At 39.4% G+C, this 22,082-nt stretch overlaps 5 protein-coding genes across 9 annotated transcripts in view; 3 read left to right on the top strand and 2 right to left on the bottom strand.

The window, feature by feature from the left end:
• The window catches only part of LOC104812334 (pyrophosphate-energized membrane proton pump 2), a 6,493-nt gene extending 2,853 nt beyond the window's left edge, over positions 1-3,640 (bottom strand). Inside the window, exons 1-9 of one of the 3 annotated variants that reach the window (XM_010539447.1) lie at positions 3,494-3,640; positions 3,281-3,366; positions 2,503-2,859; positions 2,098-2,301; positions 1,838-1,989; positions 1,603-1,750; positions 1,290-1,422; positions 702-874; positions 406-526 (exon numbers count right to left, since the gene is read on the bottom strand). In XM_010539447.1, coding sequence (XP_010537749.1) covers positions 406-526; positions 702-874; positions 1,290-1,422; positions 1,603-1,750; positions 1,838-1,989; positions 2,098-2,301; positions 2,503-2,601 — 1,030 coding nt within the window. In that variant the 5' untranslated portion in view covers positions 2,602-2,859; positions 3,281-3,366; positions 3,494-3,640. Of the gene's footprint in view, positions 1-405; positions 527-701; positions 875-1,289; positions 1,423-1,602; positions 1,751-1,837; positions 1,990-2,097; positions 2,302-2,502; positions 2,860-3,280; positions 3,367-3,410 lie in introns of all 3 variants that reach the window. The other 2 variants (XM_010539445.1, XM_010539446.1) reach the window with 2 other exon arrangements.
• Positions 3,641-3,912: 272 nt separating this feature from the next.
• LOC104812333 lies at positions 3,913-4,640 on the top strand. The gene has a single exon (XM_010539444.2). The coding sequence runs from the start codon at positions 4,017-4,019 to the stop codon at positions 4,476-4,478; it is 462 nt and encodes a 153-aa protein (XP_010537746.1). The 5' UTR covers positions 3,913-4,016; the 3' UTR covers positions 4,479-4,640.
• Positions 4,641-5,036: 396 nt separating this feature from the next.
• On the top strand, positions 5,037-9,606 carry LOC104812331. The gene is made up of 15 exons (XM_010539441.2): positions 5,037-5,340; positions 5,756-5,784; positions 5,962-5,999; positions 6,396-6,483; positions 6,700-6,805; positions 6,900-6,970; positions 7,208-7,277; positions 7,682-7,744; positions 8,088-8,159; positions 8,248-8,349; positions 8,517-8,591; positions 8,738-8,866; positions 8,942-9,058; positions 9,141-9,197; positions 9,383-9,606. The coding sequence occupies exons 1-15, from the start codon at positions 5,227-5,229 to the stop codon at positions 9,455-9,457; spliced, it is 1,206 nt and encodes a 401-aa protein (XP_010537743.1). The 5' UTR covers positions 5,037-5,226; the 3' UTR covers positions 9,458-9,606.
• Positions 9,480-20,351, bottom strand: LOC104812332. 2 transcript variants are annotated; one of them, XM_010539442.1, is made up of 22 exons: positions 20,049-20,351; positions 19,252-19,636; positions 18,910-19,026; positions 18,742-18,821; positions 18,416-18,556; positions 18,169-18,317; positions 17,942-18,072; positions 17,715-17,837; positions 17,533-17,606; positions 16,501-17,058; positions 16,299-16,407; positions 16,030-16,167; positions 15,449-15,748; positions 14,997-15,270; positions 13,713-14,911; positions 13,061-13,463; positions 12,003-12,907; positions 11,850-11,915; positions 11,655-11,780; positions 11,214-11,458; positions 9,933-11,113; positions 9,480-9,807 (listed from the first exon to the last, which is right to left on the bottom strand). In XM_010539442.1, exons 1-22 carry the CDS (start codon positions 20,174-20,176, stop codon positions 9,779-9,781), a joined length of 6,861 nt encoding a protein of 2,286 aa, XP_010537744.1. In that variant the 5' UTR covers positions 20,177-20,351; the 3' UTR covers positions 9,480-9,778. The 2 variants fall into 2 exon arrangements, with proteins under 2 accessions (XP_010537744.1, XP_019057963.1); XM_019202418.1 differs by lacking the exons at positions 18,742-18,821; positions 20,049-20,351 and having other exon boundaries at positions 19,252-19,344.
• A 222-nt stretch (positions 20,352-20,573) lies between these two features.
• Positions 20,574-22,051, top strand: LOC104812330 (protein FAM32A). 2 transcript variants are annotated; one of them, XM_010539438.1, is made up of 3 exons: positions 20,574-20,648; positions 21,308-21,471; positions 21,596-22,051. In XM_010539438.1, the coding sequence occupies exons 2-3, from the start codon at positions 21,321-21,323 to the stop codon at positions 21,853-21,855; spliced, it is 411 nt and encodes a 136-aa protein (XP_010537740.1). In that variant the 5' UTR covers positions 20,574-20,648; positions 21,308-21,320; the 3' UTR covers positions 21,856-22,051. The 2 variants fall into 2 exon arrangements, with proteins under 2 accessions (XP_010537740.1, XP_010537741.1); XM_010539439.2 differs by lacking the exon at positions 20,574-20,648 and adding an exon at positions 20,669-20,942.
• The last annotated feature ends 31 nt before the right edge of the window (positions 22,052-22,082 follow it).

Genomic DNA, 22,082 nt, shown 5'->3' with positions numbered 1-22,082 from the left:
CGTTCCCTATTCCCCTACATGCCAATCTCAAGCCCTTTAATGCTACGCCTGAGAGGAATCACGATTGCCTAGACAATTTTATCTGTAAAACTCAGCCACGGTTATGCAATTGATAGTACATAAATAGGAAAGTGGTTTCCATCAAAATGACACGATGCATACACATAATCATACAAGTTATTCAAAGCAGGAAAACCTATCAAGTTTTCTTCAACAAAACATCTCAAATCCTTGCAGGCATATGGTGACCAGACTGACTCATTTAAGAAAAAAATGTCCGATTCCAAATCCTGCTTATCCTTTTTCGGAAAATTAAATCATAACTCTGATCACGGTACACCAAAATCAGAACTACATAAACTAAAAGACCATGTATGGATAAGAACTTATGAAGCGTCCACAGACCTTCGATTTTACACTTCTGAGCCATTGTTCCACCAAGTATCATTGCACTAATAATTTCTGCAGCTATACTTTCAAACAAATCAGCACCTCGAGCAGCGCAGTCCCCCACATTGTCTCCAACCTGCAAAATCGTGAAATTGATCTGAGTCGGAAAATAATACATGCAAAGTAAGTTCCTCAGCAGATTTTACATGTGTAACCAAGATACTGGAGCATGAGTATGTGATAGCAATCGAGGATTTCCTCTCCATGTGAACTGGAAAAAAGTAAAACGGGAAGAGGAAAATATCTAATACCAAATCAGCAATAACAGCAGGGTTTCGAGGATCATCTTCAGGAATACCCTGCTCTACTTTTCCAACCAGATCTGCCCCAACATCAGCGGCTTTAGTGAATATTCCACCCCCCAACTGAGCGAAAAGGGCCACAAATGAAGCACCAAAGCCATATCCAACAAGGAGCAGAGGCACTGAGATAGAAAGAGAGAAGATAATCAGTAAAGCTAACAATTCTATCTCCCCTTTAATGCATTTTCCTCAATGTAAAAGACTAGTCTAGTTGATTTCAAGTACAAAGATCCAGAAATTTTAAACACAAGGGCACATATAGCAATAGACGTCATGAATATTGAACACTTTGTGGCTAGCTTCTCATGAAGTTCTAGGCACAACATTGTTGCTCCAGTAAATGAATCATGTCACTATTTCAGAAGCGACTTCTTATCAAACACGCATAACTACCATGCCACAATCATGATCAGTTCACATCATAGTACATCGAGGAATAATCTTGTATCACAGAAAATAGGCGCCTGATACTACATAGAAATCTTATGCTCTGAACTCAGTACACTAAAGGGTAAACCAGAGGTACTTTGGACTTACAATCTGTAACCTTCATTGAGCCTGGTGAATCCACACCCAACCAAACATAGAATGTCGAATAAAGGATGGCTATACCGATCACAGCCATACCAACGACAACCAGGGCTGAGAATCCACCGGCACGAACTGCTATCTGCATTAAATTTGAGACTTAGTATTTGAATACAAGAACGTGTAATGCTATGAATAATACTTGGAACAAAAGTTAACCTGCAATGCCTCTCTGGCAGATCATCTAGCAGCACTAGAGACTTAGTATATTTGACTACAAGAATGTGTAATGCTATGAATAATTCTTAGAACAAAAGTTAACCTGCAATGCCTCTCTGGCAGATCGTCTAGCAGCACTAGAGACCCGTACATTAGCGCGGACTGACACCCACATTCCAACATATCCTGCAATTCCTGAACATAAAGCCCCCAAAAGAAATGCAGCAACAGTAATATATGCAGACATTGCCCTGGCCCAGGAAGTAAATCAAGTAAGATCAGGTACAGCTGCATAAAAGATTGAATAAAAGCCTGTGTATGCAATCATGTATTGTCACCTTCCTAAACCAGAAGACTCTTGCTGGGGGGTTGTGTTACGGAACAAGTATATGCAAAGAATCACGAACGCTAGCAAGAATGCCATCCTGGATATTGTACCATACTGTGTTCTAAAGAAGCCTTCAGCTCCATCACGTATAGCATCTGATATCTACATATAAAAGAATAAGCTCAAAACTGAGAAATGAAAAACAAGTAAACTGACAAAAAAGAAAAAACTCAGCATCATGAACGCCATAAAACAGAGAAATAAATTTACCTGAACCATCTCTGGAGGCCCTTCATCCTTCGCTAATACCCACTTAGTCAGATATATTGACAACAGGAAGCTGATGATGCATACCGTGAAGACAAACACAATGATAGGAGAAGTACTTGCTCCCATGTAAAAGATAGCTCCAAAGCACAGAAGCAAAAGTATAGAAACAACACGGACATTTAGACGCCTAAGAATCCGGAATATCTGCAAAAATTATAAGTAGCATGCTTTACACTTTCAGAACAGGAAGAAAAAAAAAGTAATAATGAACTAAGACGCAAAAAGAAAAAACACAAAACTCGTTACAAAATCAACAAAAGTTCTTACCCAAACATGAATGTTCTGGCGCAGTCAATAGGATAGCAAAACACCATATCAAACAAAAAGACAAGATGTGTATCTTACCAGTGGAGTATAGGGTTTACTACGCATGTTTGGGAATGTCTTTGGCCTGCCATTGTAAGACAACAGACTGGCCTGCTCGATGTCTTCATCCATCATCATGTTTGCTATGAATCCACCCTCAGGACACTGGGCAAAGGGGTAAAGTCGGTGCTATGGGGGAAACTCGAGCACAGAACTTGGGTGATGATTTTTGTTCTACTATATTCTGCCCTCAAACTGATTATCGCATCATAACGAGGGCAAGCTAATCCCTATTGCTAAGCCAGACTATATCTTGATTCCACGACTTCTTCAAATTTTCTCGGTTGGTCTTCGAATCAAGGGCATTAACTCCCTGTTCTGGTATAAGCAAAGGTTCTGAAATAAAACACAGAAGTAATGAAAGAAGTCATATACTCTGCATACAGAACACAGTAGGTAGCACAAAGTCCAGAGCTTTCTTTTTTATATAGTGCCTTTACAAAAGCATATTCATTTTTACAACTTCAACAAACAACCAACTTTACCATGCAAAAATATGGCAAATACTCATCCGATTAACCATTCAAAGTACGGAAAATACTCATCCTACTGCCAAACTATAGCCTACTATAAGCTTTGGCACATTTATCATTCACCCACGTGTTCTTCCCCATATGCTAAAAAGCTTCTAGAATCAGGGTCCCCAGGTAATCGCAGAAAACAAACAGTGTATGAAACAAAAATATCTGCTACAACCTAGAAATTTTCAGTATAAGACACCAGAGGAAAATACAAAGGGAAATTGCATCTGTCTTACATTAACCAAACACTGACATTTCCATCGAGAATCAACGTCAGATCTGAATTCGTGCTCATGGAAAATCTCATGATCTAGACGAGAAACTGAATACGTTTCAGCAAAGATGGAAAATTAGAGAAAATCTTACCTGAAATAAAAAAAAATGCATACAAATAGTTCTCCCAATACACGAAAGAAAACCCTAATTCACGGGAACAGAAGAGAAATTACAGTTCCGATGAGTGATCAGAAGGAAACCGCCATTAACGAAGCTTGTCCCAGCCGAAGAAACGCTCTCTTCTAAATCCGGAGACTTTCCAGAGGGAAGTCGGAATATTTTGGTGGGTATTTTCCCCTTCTTTTTCTCTTTTTCATATTTTCTTCTGCAGCTTAGTGGTAATTTTCGATACATACGTTTGGATTCCATTGACATGTCACATCCAATGAAATCATGACACGTGTTACAAAGAAAAACAATACAATCAAATTGCTCATTAGCAATCATAATGACTAGAAGACAAGATTGTATATTATAAAATAATAAAAGTAATTATTCGGATAACTCCCAGCTCAGGATTAAGAAAACACTGGGCCCTTTTACTCTTTACTGGGCCCAAGCCCAATAGTGGCGCATACGATATTACATGGAAAAAAAAAGAGAATAAAATTATTTATCCACATCCGAATCCGATTGAAGCGAACGCAAGAAATTCAAAAACCTCAAAGGGAGAGAATCAAAACCCTGCGAAGAAAAATGAAGCAACCAGGGATTCCGAACGCAGCCCAGGAAACCCTAGCCGGCCAAGACCAGTCAGGGGCGAAGCAAAAGCCGAAGAAATTCCCAACACCACAGGAGCTGATCTCTCACTACCAGGAACGAGGGATCGAGCCGGCCGAAGCATCCGTCAAGGTGATCGAGGACCTCCAAAACGCGCTCATGCGCGTCGTTTCGTCCTCCAGGAACGCCACCGCCAAAAACAAGCTCTTCGCCGACGCGTCGAGGAAGATTGACGCCGTTAACGGAAGACTCGCCGTCGTCGACGCTAAGCTGGACTCGAAGCCTGGGTATGGTGAGACATTTGCCTTAGGGTTAGCTTCTGGTGCGGCGCTCAACGGGATTAGCGCCGTTTGGCCTCACGTTATCAGAGGCCTTGGCCAGATTTGGTCCGCCGTTAAGGGCGTGACGGATCCGTCGTCGCCGTCATCTTCCCCGTGAATTGTTGGACGGAATATTCTCTAATGGTGCGTGGTAGGATAGGAGAATTTCAAGATCGGGTTTTTAATTTTTTATGCACCTGGGGTTTTGTTGTAATGGGAAGATTTTGAGTTATTCCATCCAACGTTAAAGAGATAACGGAGGGAATTTTATGTTATTTTATACAGATATATTTACAGTTCAAAATTAAGAATATTTGAATATTGTGTATGTATTTAATATACGACCGACCATGAATTAAAATGAATGATTAAGGTTTTGGCGACTGAATTTCACTCGAATTACATCATCGTGTGTAAGATTTTCATTCAGTTACATAAATATTAAAAAAAATGGATGTTATGTTAAGGCATATTTAAATTTTACATTTTTATTAAGAACTATTATGATAAGCATCGTCATCATCAATATATAAATTAATGCAATTTAGAAATAATATTAGCTTGAATATCCTAATTTAAATTGGCTTATGTTTTGTCCTAAGAATGTAAAGATAAATTTTATTTTATAATTAATAATTTTTATTTATGAGAGGATGTGATCCTATCATCTACTTCGTTCCACTCGTAACGGTTTATGAGAGCCACTACTCATTTTCCTCGAATTACACGAAACACGGAGAGGTCCCCTCTGATTTTTCATTCTCCGGCGAAGGGATTTTCCGATCGATCAGCTTCTTTACGGTGTCCGGTGGTTCTGTTCTCCGTGCCGCTCGTAATCTCTTCGGAGATTTTCAGAGCTGTGGAGGATGTCCGTGGCGGTTGCGGCGGCAGTGACAGCCGTCTCAGTTAGCTCAAAGCTTCTCGTGTTTCGGGTTCGCTGCTCGGATTCTAACCCTAGGCGCGGCTTTGGTCCTAAAAAGGTGCGATTCCTGACATTTTTCTTGCTGCTTGTTTCCGTTTGTTTCCGGAGAAATTTTATTGTTTAGCTGTAGAAATTCATAGGGATTTCCTCATGTTTCCAAGATATTGAGATTTGACTGCAATCACCTAGGATTCCTTCATTGTAATTTTAGTCTTCCCGTTGCTTTAGAACAATTGGATGCCGTGAAGAGTAGATTTCTGGAATCGTAATTTCCTGCTGCTGAATTAAAGTTTCCACCTGTTTGGTTCCTATGGCCAAAACGATTTCTCATTTGTGGATAGTTCCTACTCTGATTATGTTCAACATTTTTGTTCTATGTTCTTAGGACGTCCACTTCATTTGCATCCTTTTTTTTCCCTTTATATCATTTCTGAAACTTACTGGAGCACTAAGAATATGCAACTACAATGCAGGAATATAAAGGTCCAGAATTGCCACAAAGGTACGATTACAATTGGTGTTTGTTATTGGTTCGCTTGGCATGTATGGTTTCCATTTTGTGAGAGATCACTTGGCTGTTCTGATTCCACCTTGCTATAAGCCTAAAACCATGGCTTAGTTAATTGAAATATTGTGCTCCTCTCGTCTATTTAGTATTTGCATATTTTTTGTTTTGCAGGAACTCATCTGCTAAACAGTCTGTTTCCATGCCCAGAAGTAAGTATATAATAAAAATATATTACGTCAGTTTCTTTAACGTATTGAGTTTGTGTCAGACAAGAACGTGAAAAGAATGTCTGCTAATGTAGGTACCTTAGTATTCATCTGTGCGTCCATCATTTTATATTTGGTGTGTCACAAATGATAGTATAACTGCCTTCTGATTTCCTAAGTCAACAGATTGTCATTACTTATTGCTATGCTTGCTGACTCTAGTTAGCTGGACCATGGGTGCCTTTTGAATCTGAAATGACTACTGCCTTATTAAGTTGCTCATATTTACATATAAATAATCATAATTCTATGCATATATGCCTTCTGGATCTCAATTTCTAATAATATCCCCTCATCGGTGGTCCTCCTGTACTTCTTGTATAAAACTTTTGCTTGTAGAGGCACCCGGTCTGAGCTCTCAGTTTGAAGGAAAATATGGTAAATCTGTAGATATTGACTTCGAGGAACGATTGGAAGCCATTAAAAGGTGCCTTTTTTCATATTTTACATAGACATAGTTGTTTTATGGCATTCTTTCATCTCTTAACATGTTCATTTAACTATATTGTCTATATATATTGTTGGGGGTAATACATACTTAATTCGAATTAATTCGTCTCGAACTTTATAGTGACATGTCATTTGGATAATCTATTATCTACCAGTTTCATGTTAGCCATCTTTTGCTCTGTCTATGGACCAGGTCAGCACTTGAGCAGAAAAGGGCAGACGAAATTAAAGAATTTGGTCCAATAGACTATGATGCTTCCATCGAGTCAGAAAAGAAAGCAATCGGCCTTGGTACTAAGGTAGACCCAAAGATTAATCTGATAAGTGTGCTCATCTGATCCTCAAGTTTTTCTTGACCTTTGTGATGTCTTGAAAAAATCCGTTGCATGGCAGATTGGAGTTGGCATAGCAGTTGTGGTATTTGGATTAGTTTTTGCTCTTGGAGATTTTCTTCCCTCGGGAAGGTGTGTTGTGTATTAAAGGTTCTCCCTCTCCACAACTTGTAAGATACATTGATGATATCACATTTAATTTTCTTAGCATCATCTTCATCTTCTAATTCCAAGCATTTCGCCAATCCTATTCATAAACTCTTCCATTTGCATTGTGTTACTAGTGTCCATTTGTCTGCCATCTTTTCAAGTCACAATCTGCCTCCTGTCAGATGTTAAGTAAGTCTCACCAGCTTTTTCATGTTTCAGTGACAATCCAACCGAGGACACAGCAGTTGTGAAAAATAAATTGTCTGAAGAGGAGAAAGTCACGCTTCAGGTAATATAAATGATTCATTTCTCACCAAGTTTTGATTCTTTGACCTTGATAAAAAAAAAAAAAGAAAAAAAGTTCTAGCTTCCTCAGCATAATCTGTGCCTTGTTCACATTGAAAGCATAGGGAAATATGGGATGTCTTCATGAATGTTTTTCACATTGGGGTTTGAATTTCTGGGTCACTGTTCTGTTCTCTTTTTCTTGTGGCATGTCTTTTCCTCTTCATTTGGCTCTCCTTAAGATCATATAACTGGGGTTATAGTTGTCGTTTGCATACCTTTAGAAGAGGTATGCTTTAAACTACTTCTCTCAACTTAATAGTTTTGTCGTTAAAACAACATCCTTAGCTGTTTCCGTATTATATTCCCTGGTATAATGTAACACTTGTTATGTTTGTTATATTTCAGAAAAGGCTTAAAGAGTTCGAAGCAACTCTCAGTAGCTCTCCTAAAGATCAAGCTGCTGTCGAGGTGCGTGATGATAATAAGTAAATTGTTTATATAAAGTTTTGCATCTATTAATTTTGGATCTAGGCTTTATTCTTCTCTGAAGGCTGCTGATTATTTTTGAGCTAACACCTTAGTAAATGATCCTGTCTCTGATGATACAAGTCAACCTATTTAGAAGCCATACTGAACTACGGGCTTCATACTTTTTGTCAGTTTTCATGTGTTCATCTAATTTCCGAATTTGTTGTTTCCGGAGGAATTCTAGTCTGGTCTGCTTGCAATAGATATCTCAAATTAATTTCAATCTTCATCATCTAAACCCTGAGTACGAGCCGCAATAAAGTTTGTAAGATTGGGTCTGCAGGGTGCTGCTGTGACTCTGGCAGAACTTGGAGAGTATCCGCGGGCTGCTTCACTTCTAGAGGAATTGGCTAAGGTTTTGTATTTTCCACTGCTTTTTATATCTACCTTGTTAAGATTATCCCAGTGCCCATTCCTTTCTGGAGGACATTCTTACTATGTAGGAGAGACAAAATGACCCTGAGGTCCTCCGATTGCTTGGAGAAGTAAAATTGGAACTCAAGGACTATGAAGGCAGTATTGCTGCATATAAGAGTTCTGCGATGGTAATTGTTTTTTTTTTCTCTCTCTCTCAAAAGTTGTTAATGCTTTTGAGCTATCAATATCACATGAATTATTACGTTGCTTTGCTGTACGATTTTGAAGCCCCGTGTGTTGTGAAATTCCAATTGATGATGGTAATTCAAATGTATTCGATGTACATGATCAATAGGCGTCTACAGACATTGATTTCGAAGTAACACGAGGCCTCACGAATGCATTGCTTGCTGCAAAGAAGCCAGATGAGGTAAATTGCCTCTTTCCAGATACTGTGACTAAAATCCATATGCTATCTCTCTTAACTGCCGAAACTTGCTCCTTTTTTTTTTTTAAAAAAAAAAAACTCTCATTTCCTTCTGAAACTCACCCTCTCAAGTCTGTGTGGGTATACAGGCAGTCAAATTCCTTCTGGACACTCGTGAACGCCTGAATGCAGCAAAGAAAACAAGTGTCATAGAAAATAAAGTGGACAGTGCTGCTGCTGCTAGTACAGAAGCAGAATCAAGTATTGATCCCATACAGGTAGCCCACCACCCAAAGCCCTGGTATATTGCGTGTGATGCCTGTTATTTTCAATTGGACGTTTTGGCTCATCAGGTTGAGTTGCTTCTGGGGAAGGCGTACTCAGACTGGGGACATGTCAGCGATGCTGTTGCTGTTTATGATAGGCTTATCGCTGATCATCCTGAAGACTTCCGCGGCTACTTGGCTAAGGTTTTCTCTTTGGCCTATGTTGGCCTTATCTTCCCCAGAAAATGGTAATATAATAAAATACAATAATATATGATAATTGCAGGGTATAATTTTGAAAGAGAATGGAAACACAGGAGATGCAGAGAGAATGTTCATCCAGGTACATAATCTATATATATGTGTATATATATCATTCCCAGATTCAGGGGTCACATTGATCTTTATTGCTAGTCCGTAATAAAGTATCTAATTAGTGCATCATCCCTTAACCTTAATGGATAACAAATGTACAAAAAAAAAAAAAAAAAAAAAAAAACCTGAATAGCCCACTGTTTATGATTGCAGGCCCGATTCTTTGCCCCAGATAATGCAAAGCCTCTTGTGGATAGGTTTTCCAAGACATTAACGCGGAAGGGTTGAGACACAAAAACAGGAACCAATATAAAGCATCTGAGAGAAGTTTCCTTCTCTTTTGTATTTGCACAGATAGACTGTGTTTCTATATACACACATTTGTCTTTCAATCAAAATTCCCACCTTCCAAAGAGGAAGGGTAGACAATTGTCACAGCCTTTGGCCCTATGAATGTGACAAGGTATTAACAAAATTTTCCTACACATGAGGCGGTGTGAGAGCTCCTGCCATTCTGTGAATAGAAAAAAAAAATCACTTGCCTATCAAGAAACTCCAAGAAAATTGCAGGTGATGATATCGGATATCCCTGTAGCCGCCGGTTCCCTTCTACAATACTTTCTTAGTGCCTGTAGAATCTGCAATCATCACCAGACAAATGCGGACACACTTTGGATATGTAATACTGCGTATGATTTCACGTTTGCACACAGCATGCCACAATGATAGTAAACAAAAAAGAAAAGCAAAGAGGTATGTTTACCTTTCTTTGCTTTAGGAGGTCTACTAATGTCAGTTGTGGTGGTTGAATCACCCGGGGGCAGAGGCCGCTTTGGAGGTTTCGGCTTTTGTGAGGGAATAAGAGAAGAGCTTAGAATAGCTTCAATAGCTTCTCTATCCTTTTTCCTTTTGGATATCATATTCTCACCTCCTCCCCCTCCTCTGCTCATCTGTTTACCCTTCCCTTTTACGTCTTCCTCAGCCGCACTCCTCTTGTTTCTCTCGAGCTCCAATGAAGCCTTCTTCCTATACCTATTCGAATCTGAATCCTCCACATTCGGTTTCTCCCTTCTCAGTTCCGATGAAGCCTTCTTCTTCGACCCTCCTTCCCTTGCACTTGGATCCAGCTTCTTTGCCCTATTCAAGTTAACACCCTCCACGTTAGGATCCTCTCTGCTCTTCTCTTTACCTTTACTCTTCTCGATCTTATCCTGGTTCACGTTACGGTTATGTTGCCTATTGATCAGTGATTTTGCATCCTTCGAAATTCCCTTCTCACCGCTTTCAGCTCCAGTTTTTGTCTGAGAATAACTTTCATGTTTTGCATTTTGTTTCATGTGTTTGCCGTGAGGTCCTTCAGATGTGAGAGGAACATCATCTCCTCCATCAGTTGGCTTATTGTCTCTCATAGGCACAACGTCAAATTCTCTCCTTTCACTATCATGCTTAGCCTCTGCTCTCCTTTCTTTCCGGATGGCATTCGGTATCTCACCCTTTGGAACACTCTTTGGAGAATTTTCCGGATCCACTTTTGTCTTGCCAAAACTGGAGTTGTACGGCCTTTTGAGCTGTATGATAATGTTTCTTTCCTTAGCATCTTTCACAAGTGCAGCCCAGTTATGGTCTCTTTGCAAGGTCCTTGTGTTACCCAAAATCCAAAGGGAGAGCTTGGCTCTTGTTAGAGCAACGTTCATGCGTCTAACATCAGCAACAAACCCGATGCCGCTCCGATCGTTTCCACCCGAAGTGGTATCTGAAGCTCTTACGGTGGATAAAACAAGTATGTCAACCTCCCGGCCCTGGAAACCATCCACAGTATTCAGTTCCATATCTGCTACTGCTTGTGACCCAAACGCTGAAGAGAACCGAGAACGCAAAACCGAAAGCTGTCGTTTGTACGGAGTGATGATGCCAATCCTTCCAGGGACAAACTCCGAGGGAAACCTGCAAGCACGAAAACATTACAGAACCAGTCAATGACGAAGAGAAAATCAAACATTTTAAGAAGTAGGTCATGTTGCAGAGCCTAAAGTTAAACCAACACCTGTTCTTGAAAAAATTAAGCAGATGAACAGCGGCTTCAGCCTCTCGTTCATTGCATAGAGACATGGATCCAGAATCCCCACTTCGATGTTCTTGGCCATCAACAATATCATAGAAGATGTACGGCCCTAGATAACGTGTCTCGTGAAATGAGGCTGATTTGCTTGACATTTTGTCACCGTCTAGCAACTTATTATCATAAAAGTGCATAGAAGGGAATCGACATATCTCCGGATGCATTCTATACTGTTATTAACCAAAAGAAGAGTGTTAAGGTTGAAATTAAGACATAAAGAGACAATTAACCGGCTTAAATCAATTTAATGAAGCCAATAAACAACCGTCAAACTCTATCGTTTCCATGGAAAGAAAAACTCTTAAGTGGGATTGAATTCATCTGATCTTATTTGATATACAAAAAGTTGAAAAATATCACTCTCACCTGATGGGTAAGCATATGGACAGGGCACCCAGCCCTTTGTAGGCGTTCAAACATGCTACACTCGTATAGAAATTTGCTAGCTACGTTGGAGATAACAGTTGCAGGAAGCTGCTTTGGATCTCCAACCTTTAATGGTAAAATAAACTTATTAGATATTCATAGAACATTCACTAATGTAACAAGAACCATTCTTACCATAATACACTTTGTTCCTCTTGACTTTAACAATTGAAGAGGTATTAGGGTGGCTGGCTCGAGAGCCTGTAAAGTCACAATAGCGAATAATAATGTTAACACAACTGTGACCATTGGACCTCCAGAAAACTATCAAAAGAAAGGAAAGTTTACCTGAGCTGCTTCATCAATCACTACGGCATCAAACAAAGTATGTTCAGATGGAGTACCAAATTTATTGGATGACATAGATTCAGCACACACGCTGTAAAGGTCTCCCCCACAGCCACTTAAAGTTGTTACAACTATTTGAGCTTCTTTTAGGATGGACTTCCGCAACTTATGTCTCAACGCTCTGATTTCATTCTTAGCTTTTCTTTCTTGAGCTTGAACAGCACCAAGATCTTTGTAAATTTTTCTCTTTTGTTCATATAGCCTCCGCAGTCTTATTCCCATTTCAGCATCAGACATAGGCTTATCAGCATCTTTATCATGGCTTTCATCCTCCGGCTTGTCTTTGATATTTGAACTTCCATCATTTAGGTTTGCACGCTTGGCTTCGACGATCTTGATTTGATCAACAACCTTTTCCAAATTAGAGCGCAGAACTGCAGATGAATCAGTAGCCTTATCGTTCTTAATTTTATCTTTTCGCATTCTTTCCTCTGCCAAACGTTGATCAACAATGGTATCAAGAAAAAAGGGCATTGAGTTCGGATGAACAGTTTTCGCATTTCCCACCCTAACAAGATAGGGCTTGTACCTCTTCCCATCCCTTCCATAAAGGCCTGAACCAGATATTCTTGAGACCAACTCATCAACTGCAGCATTTGATTGAGCACAGATCAATACCCTTCCTTTAACAGAATTTTCTGTTACAGTTTTATTAGTTTCCAAGTCGTCAAATAGCTGTCGAGCCAAAGCTGCATCCTTCCATACTTTTACCATAGTCACAGTCTGCCCAGAAGAGCTGGAAGAACTATGATCCAGTTCTGAATTTTCACTACCACTCGTTATGTGTGAAATGGATGCTAGCAAACCACTGATAATTGCAACAATGGTCCGAGTCTTGCCAGTTCCTGCATTAAGAGTTAAAAAAGTATATTAAATGTGTATAGAATATAAGAGTTCAGAATTTCGAAATAAACTTTGGAAGTTTGACATACTAGGTATTCTACTAGTGCATGTTATTGAAACATCCATTATCATTACCAACGGGGAGCATAACTAACCCGGGGGGCCCTGAATAAGGGAGATGTCAAATTCTTTCATCAGGGCTGATGAGCCAATGACAGTATCAATAGCTTGGAGCTGACTCTTATTGAAAGACGACTTCAGTATTTGCTCCAGAGCATGTGGTAGCTTATGTAGACTTGATCTTTTAATTTCATTTTGATGAACAGAATCAGTTTTAGGATCTAAAATCACAGGGAGCACGGGGATATCCTTGATGGATGACAGAGCCTGAAACTCACGAATTTGAGGTGTGATGTTCAGAATGCGACTTGCATGCCACTTGCTACGTTCCAAGAGATTCCTTCTGGCTTGATTCAAACGTGGAGTTGCATTCTGAAGATAAAAGCGTACATGCAAAATGCTTGACCTTCTCTTATCATCCCATTCACGTCCATCCACCTAGAAAAAACCAGAGAACTAAAGTTTAGCAAACGAGTTAATCTGTCACGCAACAATAAATTAAGCCACATAACCAACTAAAGCTTTAAACTATTTGACTGCTTATATAAGGTTGAATATCTAAAAGACCTAGATAGCTTAAAGTATATGCACTCGTGATTACTACTTTATGCCTACACAATTATTTTTTTCTCAAACATCTCTCTTTGGGATGTACCTAAGTTGATACCAAAATGAAGGATAAGATACCTTTCCCATCACGCTAACACCAGGGCTACTGTTTCCTGGATGTTCTTTTGTGAACAAAATCAAGTCATTCTCGGAAAAGCTTTTAGAGTTGGAAGGATCAGTTTCCTCTTGCACAACTCGAACAAAATGAAAGTCATCAACCCTTTCAACCGAGAAAACTGAGAGAATCCCACAGTAGATTTCCTCCAATGAGGATAACTCCTGAAAAGCACTTTGCAACTGTGCTTTAAACTCCTCCAGAACCAAGGGCTGAAAAATCTGCATATACTGCTCAGGAGAATCAAAGCGCGTAGGAACTGCCCTAAACTTTCCAACATTCTGACCATCATCCTTATTTGTTGATGCCAATCCCACAATAGCAAAGTAATCCATTTGTAAAATCTTCCTAAACCAATCTTCAAGCTTTGGCGGTTTGAACCTTTTGAATCCAGCTCCAGGCCTCTGCAGTCGATCAGATCTCTTACTTACAGGAGAACTAAGTTGAATTACTTGCCGTTTAGGAACAATAGGTCCGGGCTTTGCCAGGGACAGTGACTGACTTTTCATAGAATTAAGCGCGGTCTCCAGTGGATCATCCTCAGTATCAAAAATTACTTTCATAGCTGCATTTTTAGTGTTTGATACAGCACTAAACCTAGCCTCACTCGAAGTCCTAGATGATATGGGATCATCTCTAGCATTTTTTGACATATCTCTACTTTCAGTTAACAAAGAATCTCCCACATTCTGCCCGCTTTTTGCTTCCCTATTCATACCACTTGGACGAGCACCACCAAGGTCCCTGACTGAAATGCTAGAACTTACTGTTACAGATCTCTGCGAGGAAACTGCCTTTACAGACTTCGCAGCATCAAGACTAGAGATACTCGTCTTGTTAGAGCCAGTACGAGAAATACTTTTAAGAGACGGAGATGTCACCTTGACATCAAGTTGATCTGACTTCAACAGAGCAGGTAAATCCTTAAGTGCTGTCATCTCTTTCTCACCCTGTGCTAAATCAATTACTCTATCTGGTGCTTGACCAACAATACCTAAAGCTTTGAGGACCTGAGACTCATCTGTCTTTGGAGAATGAAGCTGCAAACATGTAGCTGAGTTATTGCCCTTATCAGGTGCTATGGCCTCAGAGGTGTTGTCTTCAGATAGTAAAATACGAAGCCATGAGATTTGTTCTTTCAACCGATCCATGTCAATTTCATCTGAATTAAGGAAATGGGTACAATTAATTGTGGCATCCAGAACAAAATAATTCTAACTTGCCGATTATAATCTATTCATGCTTACCAGAGGAGAGAAGATTTCTAATAGCATCGACAGCTGAGGCACAAGCATCAATCTTTGATCCTTTTATTAGTACTGCCAACACAGCAGTTAATGCTCGTTTCCAATAAACAACAACCACCTTAAGTTGTGACCTTCCCCAATCAATGAGATCAGGAAGCCATTTGAGATCAGATACATTTTTCCGAATATCCCTGGCAGACTTAGACGCCTCATGACTGAGTTTGAGTCTTCCAAGAATAACAGGAAGAATCTCAAGCAAACGTACGTATGTCATCTGGAAAAATAAGAGAGCAAGATTAATCAGCCTGCTCAGTAAACAAGAACAGCTTTAGAAGAACATTGTCCACCAACTGATGACGCAATATCACTCAAGAAAAGATCATCAAAGGTGGACAATATGGCAAAGCATAAGCAAGGGAAAAAAGTGAGCTAGGAGAACCATTAATGCACACCTGGCAAGTATTTTGATCAATAAAAGCCTTTCCCTCAACTAAGCACTTCTTTGTCGGAGCCCAGGAATCTTCTGATATAATACGGCAGAACTTCTCCACCAATTCTGGGCTGACACTCGACAGACTTCCTTGATCACTCGCAAGCAAAGAATCAAAGCTAGGCTGTCTCAAAAATCCACCAGCCAACATATTCTCCACTCTGACTGTAATTGACGCATCATCTTCTTTCAGCAGCTTGAATAATAAAAAGAAAAAATGGTGCAAAATCTCAAACCTTCGTACACTGAAATCCAATTGGACCTGCAAAAGATCAACCAATACAGAAATAAGTAAAGGTAAGAACACTCATAACTCAGTGACTTATCTTCTTAGGAAAGAGATGAGGAATCACATTCATATTAAAAAATAAACTTTATCAAATATAATTGTGCAATGATGAATGTGGAGTTCCTGCAAAATGTAGGAGAGGGCCAGAAGATTTCCACCAATGTATGGAAAACCGCAGAACTATACTTGCATTCCAAGGCATAAACTTTAAAGTAGGAAGTTGAAGGAAAAAACATTACGGCACCCTTGTGTACCTGCTGTAAAGCATGTCTAACTCCAGCAAGAACAGAAAATAGGTGTAAACTCTGGGAGCAAAGAAACTTCAGACCATGAGACAGACCACTGGTGTTTGAAACTTGTTCCAGCATGGACTTTCCAAATTGTCTTATATTCTGTCAATAAAAAAGACACCAGCACTATGGCTTATCTATGCACAGTTAAACAAAAGTTACAAAACAGAGTGATATCATAAAGTATTAATTTCTTCAGATGGTACCCATCAATCATTCAGATTGTTACTTACATCATCCGGATCTGAAAGAGTGAGGATAAAGCTTTCACCCATCCCCGGCTCCCAGGTCCATTGTTTTCGAAGTTCTTGTCCCATTTGAACCAGAAAGCAAGTGGTCAACCTGCAAAGCCATAATTAATAAGCTTCAATATACAAAAATTTAGAGAGACATTTTAGTGGCTTGCCTTCCCAAAAAACATGAAATGAAAATTACCTCTTTAATGTTCTTATCAAGGGAACACACATAGTCGATACTGCCACTGAGTTTTTGGACTCCTTTCCTTGCCCTCCATCATCAGATCCTGTTGGTACCTTCCACGCCAGAGTAGGTGTGATTTCAACAGCGGAAGACAATAGCCAAGTTTTTATATCAATAGTCATCTCATCACTCCTCTCATATTCCACCAGACAAAAACGGGATCGAGCCCAGAAGACAGCTTTGGAGAACGATACTGGAAGTTTTAGAAGGCTACTACTATCAGCTAATGTATCAATCCAAAGACTTGGGATGCACATCCATTCTCTGCATTCCTCCAGAGTAATTTTGCTCTGACCAGTAAATTCACTCCAGGGACGATTATTGGCTTCTTCAGCGTTTTGGAAAATGTTATCTTCGTCATAGTCCACCTCAACATTTTTGTTATTGTACAGTAGCGAAGCTAGTAGGGCTGTTGAATCAGATACCATGATAGTTTGCATAAGATCAAGAGCAGGTTGCCGTAGTGAAATATGAAGCGAATAATCTTTAAACGAAGACACAAGAGAAGGGCCCCTGTTGTATCAATTAGATTTCCATAAATTATCATGTGTATAGAGAGTATTTTGTTTCAACTATATACAAAAGGAAAAGACAATGAAAAAATAAGCAAGCATAGATTTTCGCAGGACTTACATCAAATACAACATTCAGGAATCTGTTTGTGCACATATAACCAGATGTGCATTATTCTTGTAAAGTCTAAATGTACAAATGCCTATACAAACAGAAACCTGAAAGGTCATACAGATATGCAGACTCAAGTTTGTCTATGTAAAGGGAACACATGATTAATAACCATGTAAATTGAAAGAAGAAGATGTAAGAAATTAAAACAGTCACTTTAATATCCTTCCTGTGAAAACAGATTATGTAACAAAAATCAAAACCCAAGTGAAATTGAAGAAAGCAATAACTCATCAAGTTAAGTAACAAGGGACGACATAAAACAGGAAAATCAAATGAAAAGATAGGTTCTATTTTACTTACCACATGTGTGCACACTCAAAAGGAGGGCAAGGTGGGTTCATCTGGTAACCTCTGTGTACAATAAGAAGAGCAATCTGAAATATGTAGTTTGGTGATATCAGTAAAAATGAGCTAATAAAAACGCCTTTCCAATTGACTTAAAACACCACGATTGCGCTTCAGTAAAAGATAATTAGAAGAACCTTGCGGCCAATTCTTCTTGCTAAATCGCTGAAGTTACTGCTGTTGGGGACCTGGTGGAGGAGAAAGTAAAGAAGGTGTCGACGTTCCTTTTTATGTTCATCAACTTGCAAAGCCTCAAGGGACTGCATAGAAAATTAAGATCTAGTGTTTCATACAAGTAACCCTGAACACAAGGGGAACATTAAACTCGCATTTGATTAATATCCAAAAAACATAGAAAACTTGCCTGTAACAGCGGTAGGAAAAGATCAAAAATGACTTTATGGGTTTTCTCGCTTTGTGTATGGAAACACTGACCCAATAATGAATTGCGCATCACACTTGCAGACAAGGTAGACCTAAGCCAAAGCTTGCAACCTTTAAGAAATCAAATGTGAATGCGTAACCAATATGATATAGTGTGTCAACATAAACTGAATACTCAAAAATGGAAATTTAAATTTATTATTATACCAAGTGTTTTGAACAGTTCTTTCAAACACCTAACGGCCAGGGAAAAATCTGAAGAATCGCCGTTGATATGATTTAGTACTGTATCAACGAAAAAGGGATAGGGCTCCAATATTCCCTCCTCGCACGCAGGAGCTTCTAAGAATTCAAGCCTTTAGAAAACAGTAAACAGTCTAGATCAGCAAACAAAGAAAAATCTTGGGAACCAGTATTTGATAGAAAAATCAGGAGTTCAGTCACCAATTCTCACAATGTTGTCATTCCAAACCATATCGACGAGCGGTCCAGATTGACCCTTGGTTCCTGAGATCCAGAGGGTAAGCCTTCCATTTCTAATATTCCAATGAATTTCTTGAGCAATGGTTGGAAACTCTCCAAGTGGGTTGCTGACCTGTACAAACAGCATACAAATTTCACAACAAATGGCAGGCAACAAAATCGGCTAGCAAAAAACATGATAGACAAAATGTATTCAACAAAATTTTATTTCAAAATACAGCAATAAAATTATAGACAAACAGGAATGCATAGGCTACAATGATTTACATAGTCTAAAGTGATTAAAAAGGAAAATACCTCAATCTCCCCATGGCCTTACCCAAGCGATAACCAATCGCTCGCACTCTCCTATTGAGAAACAGTAGTGCATAGACACCCTAAACGGATCGGATGCAACAAATTACTAAGTTATAGAGATGTTTTCTGCAGTCGGATGCTCGAGAAATTCCCGAAGTAGTATCATACCGGAAATTGTTGATTATCAGCAAGTGCAAGCTCGTGAACTTTGTCGATCGACTCAATGAATTTCTCAAACTCAGAGCACAAGGACTGATCATCAAACAAGATTGGAAACATCAAAACCTGACGAAAAAACAAAGAAAAATTAGATGTCAATCTCAAGCTGGAAAGAAAATAAATTATAAAGATTAAAATGAACCAAAACATACAAATAAAAGACATGGGTAAATAAAACTATGAACTATGAAGATCAAACAAAACAGTGCTATGAGAGATAAACACCAAAGAAAACAAACCAACAAGTCAGGAATCACACAAAAGAATTCAGACCACAAGATAGTACAGTACCTCATACATTACATTCACAACTTCTGCATAATCATGTTCTGGATCATATGTATTTCCTTCTAATTTTGAATTAACCCCTTGCAAGTGTCTAGTCACCCTGTCTTTGTCGAGTTTCCTCAACACAGTAAGAAGTGGACCTACAGAGGCAAACTCGTACTCTTTTTCATACATCTCCTGAGTCTGATGGTGCTGAGAAATGCAATTGACACAAAGCCTCATTTCATCAGTCACTCTCTTCCACAAGAGCTTGAGAGGCGAATCATCTCGATCATCTTTGAAGTAATGGTAGAATGTCTCCAGAAGAGGCCCCATTACATCCCCATTCTCGCACCATATATGAGTATCTTTTGGCAAAGATACCAAGAAATTGAATGCGTCCATAAACCTAAACAAGGCAACGAAAATGTAAGGAGAAACTATTAAAAGACCATCCACAAAATTTCTGAACTAAATCTGATTCACAAAGGGCCCTCCCTATATGCCACGGAAATGGTTTTACGAAGCTTTAAACACAGTCAACAGAGCAGGACAGATCGTCCTCATACCACACGAACTACCAAATTATTCCACCTCACAATCGCGAGATTCTACAGACTATGACAAATTTTCTCGGACTATCAAAAAAAGCTAGCCTTGAACTTTTCCGCTCCTTTCAACCAAACAAGCAATACACAGTTATTCAAAATTAACAGAACTGTATCAATCGAAAACTGCCCCGCCGAAATTCACTCCAAAGAACACATGCAATTGTCTGAATCCTAATTTCACCGGAACTGATACAGAGCGACAGTGAGAACCATTGTTCTTTCCGTTGGTTGAGGCGCTGTAAAGTCAATGGATCAGAATCTTCGTCTTCTTGCCTCTCGTCCTCGATTCTTCCCAGCCGGCTCAAGAGCTCGCCTCTCGACGGAGCTTTACTCGACATTGTTTCCTCCCAATCTCTATCACTACAGGAAACGCAAAAACAAGCTTCGAGAGCAGAAACCCTGGAGATGGAAATTAGGGTTTCTGATGAAGAATGTGAAAGAAAAAATGGATTTTTTTTTACTGCTCGATTTTCTTCAAGAAACCCCCTTTCGTCGGCTTGTTTTGGTGTAGAAGGCAAGGCGAGAGAGGGGAAACACTGATACGACTACGACGCCGTTTTATAGAGCGCGCGCCTCGGAACATAGGAAGCAATAAAACGACACCGTATATATTCTCTTTTCTCGCTTATTGTTGATTAATTAATCGAGCAAAATATAAATTGGAATATCGGATTGGGCCTATTGGGCTTTCATTAAATGGGCTTGTTTTATTTCGTGTTTTTAATTTTTTGGATTAAAAAAAAACAAAAACACAAAATCGACGGCTTCTCCGAGTTCTCTTGCGTTCTGCGATTCTTCTTTCGATTTCAGGTGGACAATTCGATTTAGGGTTTCAATACGTGTTTCTGCTTCAATTCGTAGTGATTTGGATTCTCTTTTGATGTTATCTCTACGGAATTTGTGAAGAAAATACTTCAGTGTGTGAATATTCGTTGTTTGTCATTACTGTGGATATTCTCTCGTCGATAGATCTACGGATTCCACGAAAAATTGGAACTTGTTTGATTCGTAGGTTTTGATATGTCTGTTAGATTAGCTCGATTACGGATTAGCTCCATAAGCCGAAGCTCGTTGCTCTGAGCGGGAGATGGAGATTACTTTATGGTACTGTTGAGCTCTTGTTTGCTGAATGCTTTGGTCGTATGGTTGTTCATGGATATCGTGTTTATAGTTTGTACAGAGAGCGTAGTGACATGGACTTACTGTATAGTTTTTCTTACTGTAAGTGTCTGCAACTGGAGTATCCTTGTTTCTTACAGTGAGTGTCTGCAACTAAAGTTTTCTCCTCTTTCATCAATATAACAGAACTTTTGTTTTCAGTCTTGCTCATAACCCATCAATGATAAGCTTCTGCTTCGGTAGATTGAAAGTTCAAAGCTTTCCATTTGGGGTTATCTTTCTCCTGTCAACGAGATTATCTAATGCATAACTTGATTATCTAATACATACGTTGTAAACGTGTGTAACAGTTAGCAGGCAGACATGTCTGCATATGATAATGTTGTTGGGGGGAAGCTAAAACTAAAAGGGAAGGCTTTGGATGTGAGAGCGGGTGGGGTGAAGAAGAAAAAGAAACAGAAGAAGCACGAAGAACAATCTGGTAAAAAACTCAGTGAACGTGAACTCCTAGAAGGTACATTACACGATAAGCAACCATCGTTTCTCCAAAAGTCCATACTTCATTCATGAAAAGTTGGCCTTGCATCTGTCTCGTATTATTGGCATTTAATACCTTTGTTACGGGTTTTTTTGCATAGGAGAGGGGGCAGGAGCATCGGATGAAGCCAATGAGGAGGAAGAAACGGTTGACAAGTCAGCTGGGGATGATAAACCGCTGCATTGCGATGACCAACTAACACCTGCAGAGAGAAGATACATAGAACAGAGGCAGAAACTGGATGTGAACAAATTGGCAAAGGAAGCAAACAAGTCTCATCGAGACAGGATTCAGGACTTCAATCAGTATCTCGCCAACATGAGCGAGCACTATGACATCCCCAAGGTCGGACCCGGTTGATTGATGAATTCTTCCTACAGGAATCTCTGCTATCTCTCTGTCATCTGTCGTTATGGTTATGGAAACTGCTCTTTTGCTTTTTGCCTTAGATGTTGAATTTGTGTCTCTCTCTACCATTTGAGCTTGGGAATATATACCCCGCCAAATCACTTGACATGTACTATGCATCAATGCTATTTTAGTGTTGGGAACGAAAGGATGGGTCTTGCCTGTTGGAAAAAAGATAG

This window comes from Tarenaya hassleriana, unplaced genomic scaffold (genome assembly GCF_000463585.1).
Source record: "Tarenaya hassleriana unplaced genomic scaffold, ASM46358v1 Cleome2, whole genome shotgun sequence".
In the NCBI taxonomy this organism is placed as follows: Eukaryota; Viridiplantae; Streptophyta; class Magnoliopsida; order Brassicales; family Cleomaceae; genus Tarenaya; species Tarenaya hassleriana.
This window is presented reverse-complemented; position numbering and strand designations above follow the sequence as displayed.

Coding starts and splice junctions, on each gene's coding strand:
- LOC104812333 (XM_010539444.2), top strand. CDS start 4,017: ATGAAGCAACCAGGGATTCCGAACGCAGCCCAGGAAACCCTAGCCGGC.
- LOC104812331 (XM_010539441.2), top strand. CDS start 5,227: ATGTCCGTGGCGGTTGCGGCGGCAGTGACAGCCGTCTCAGTTAGCTCA. Junction 5,785..5,961: donor GGTCCAGAATTGCCACAAAG/GTACGATTACAA, acceptor TTTGTTTTGCAG/GAACTCATCTGCTAAACAGT. Junction 6,000..6,395: donor GTCTGTTTCCATGCCCAGAA/GTAAGTATATAA, acceptor TTTTGCTTGTAG/AGGCACCCGGTCTGAGCTCT.
- LOC104812332 (XM_010539442.1), bottom strand. CDS start 20,176: ATGTCGAGTAAAGCTCCGTCGAGAGGCGAGCTCTTGAGCCGGCTGGGA. Junction 19,027..19,251: donor TTGTGAATGTAATGTATGAG/GTACTGTACTAT, acceptor TTTTTTCGTCAG/GTTTTGATGTTTCCAATCTT. Junction 11,114..11,213: donor CTTAATTTTTTCAAGAACAG/GTGTTGGTTTAA, acceptor TCGTGCTTGCAG/GTTTCCCTCGGAGTTTGTCC.
- LOC104812330 (XM_010539438.1), top strand. CDS start 21,321: ATGTCTGCATATGATAATGTTGTTGGGGGGAAGCTAAAACTAAAAGGG. Junction 21,472..21,595: donor TGAACGTGAACTCCTAGAAG/GTACATTACACG, acceptor TTTTTTGCATAG/GAGAGGGGGCAGGAGCATCG.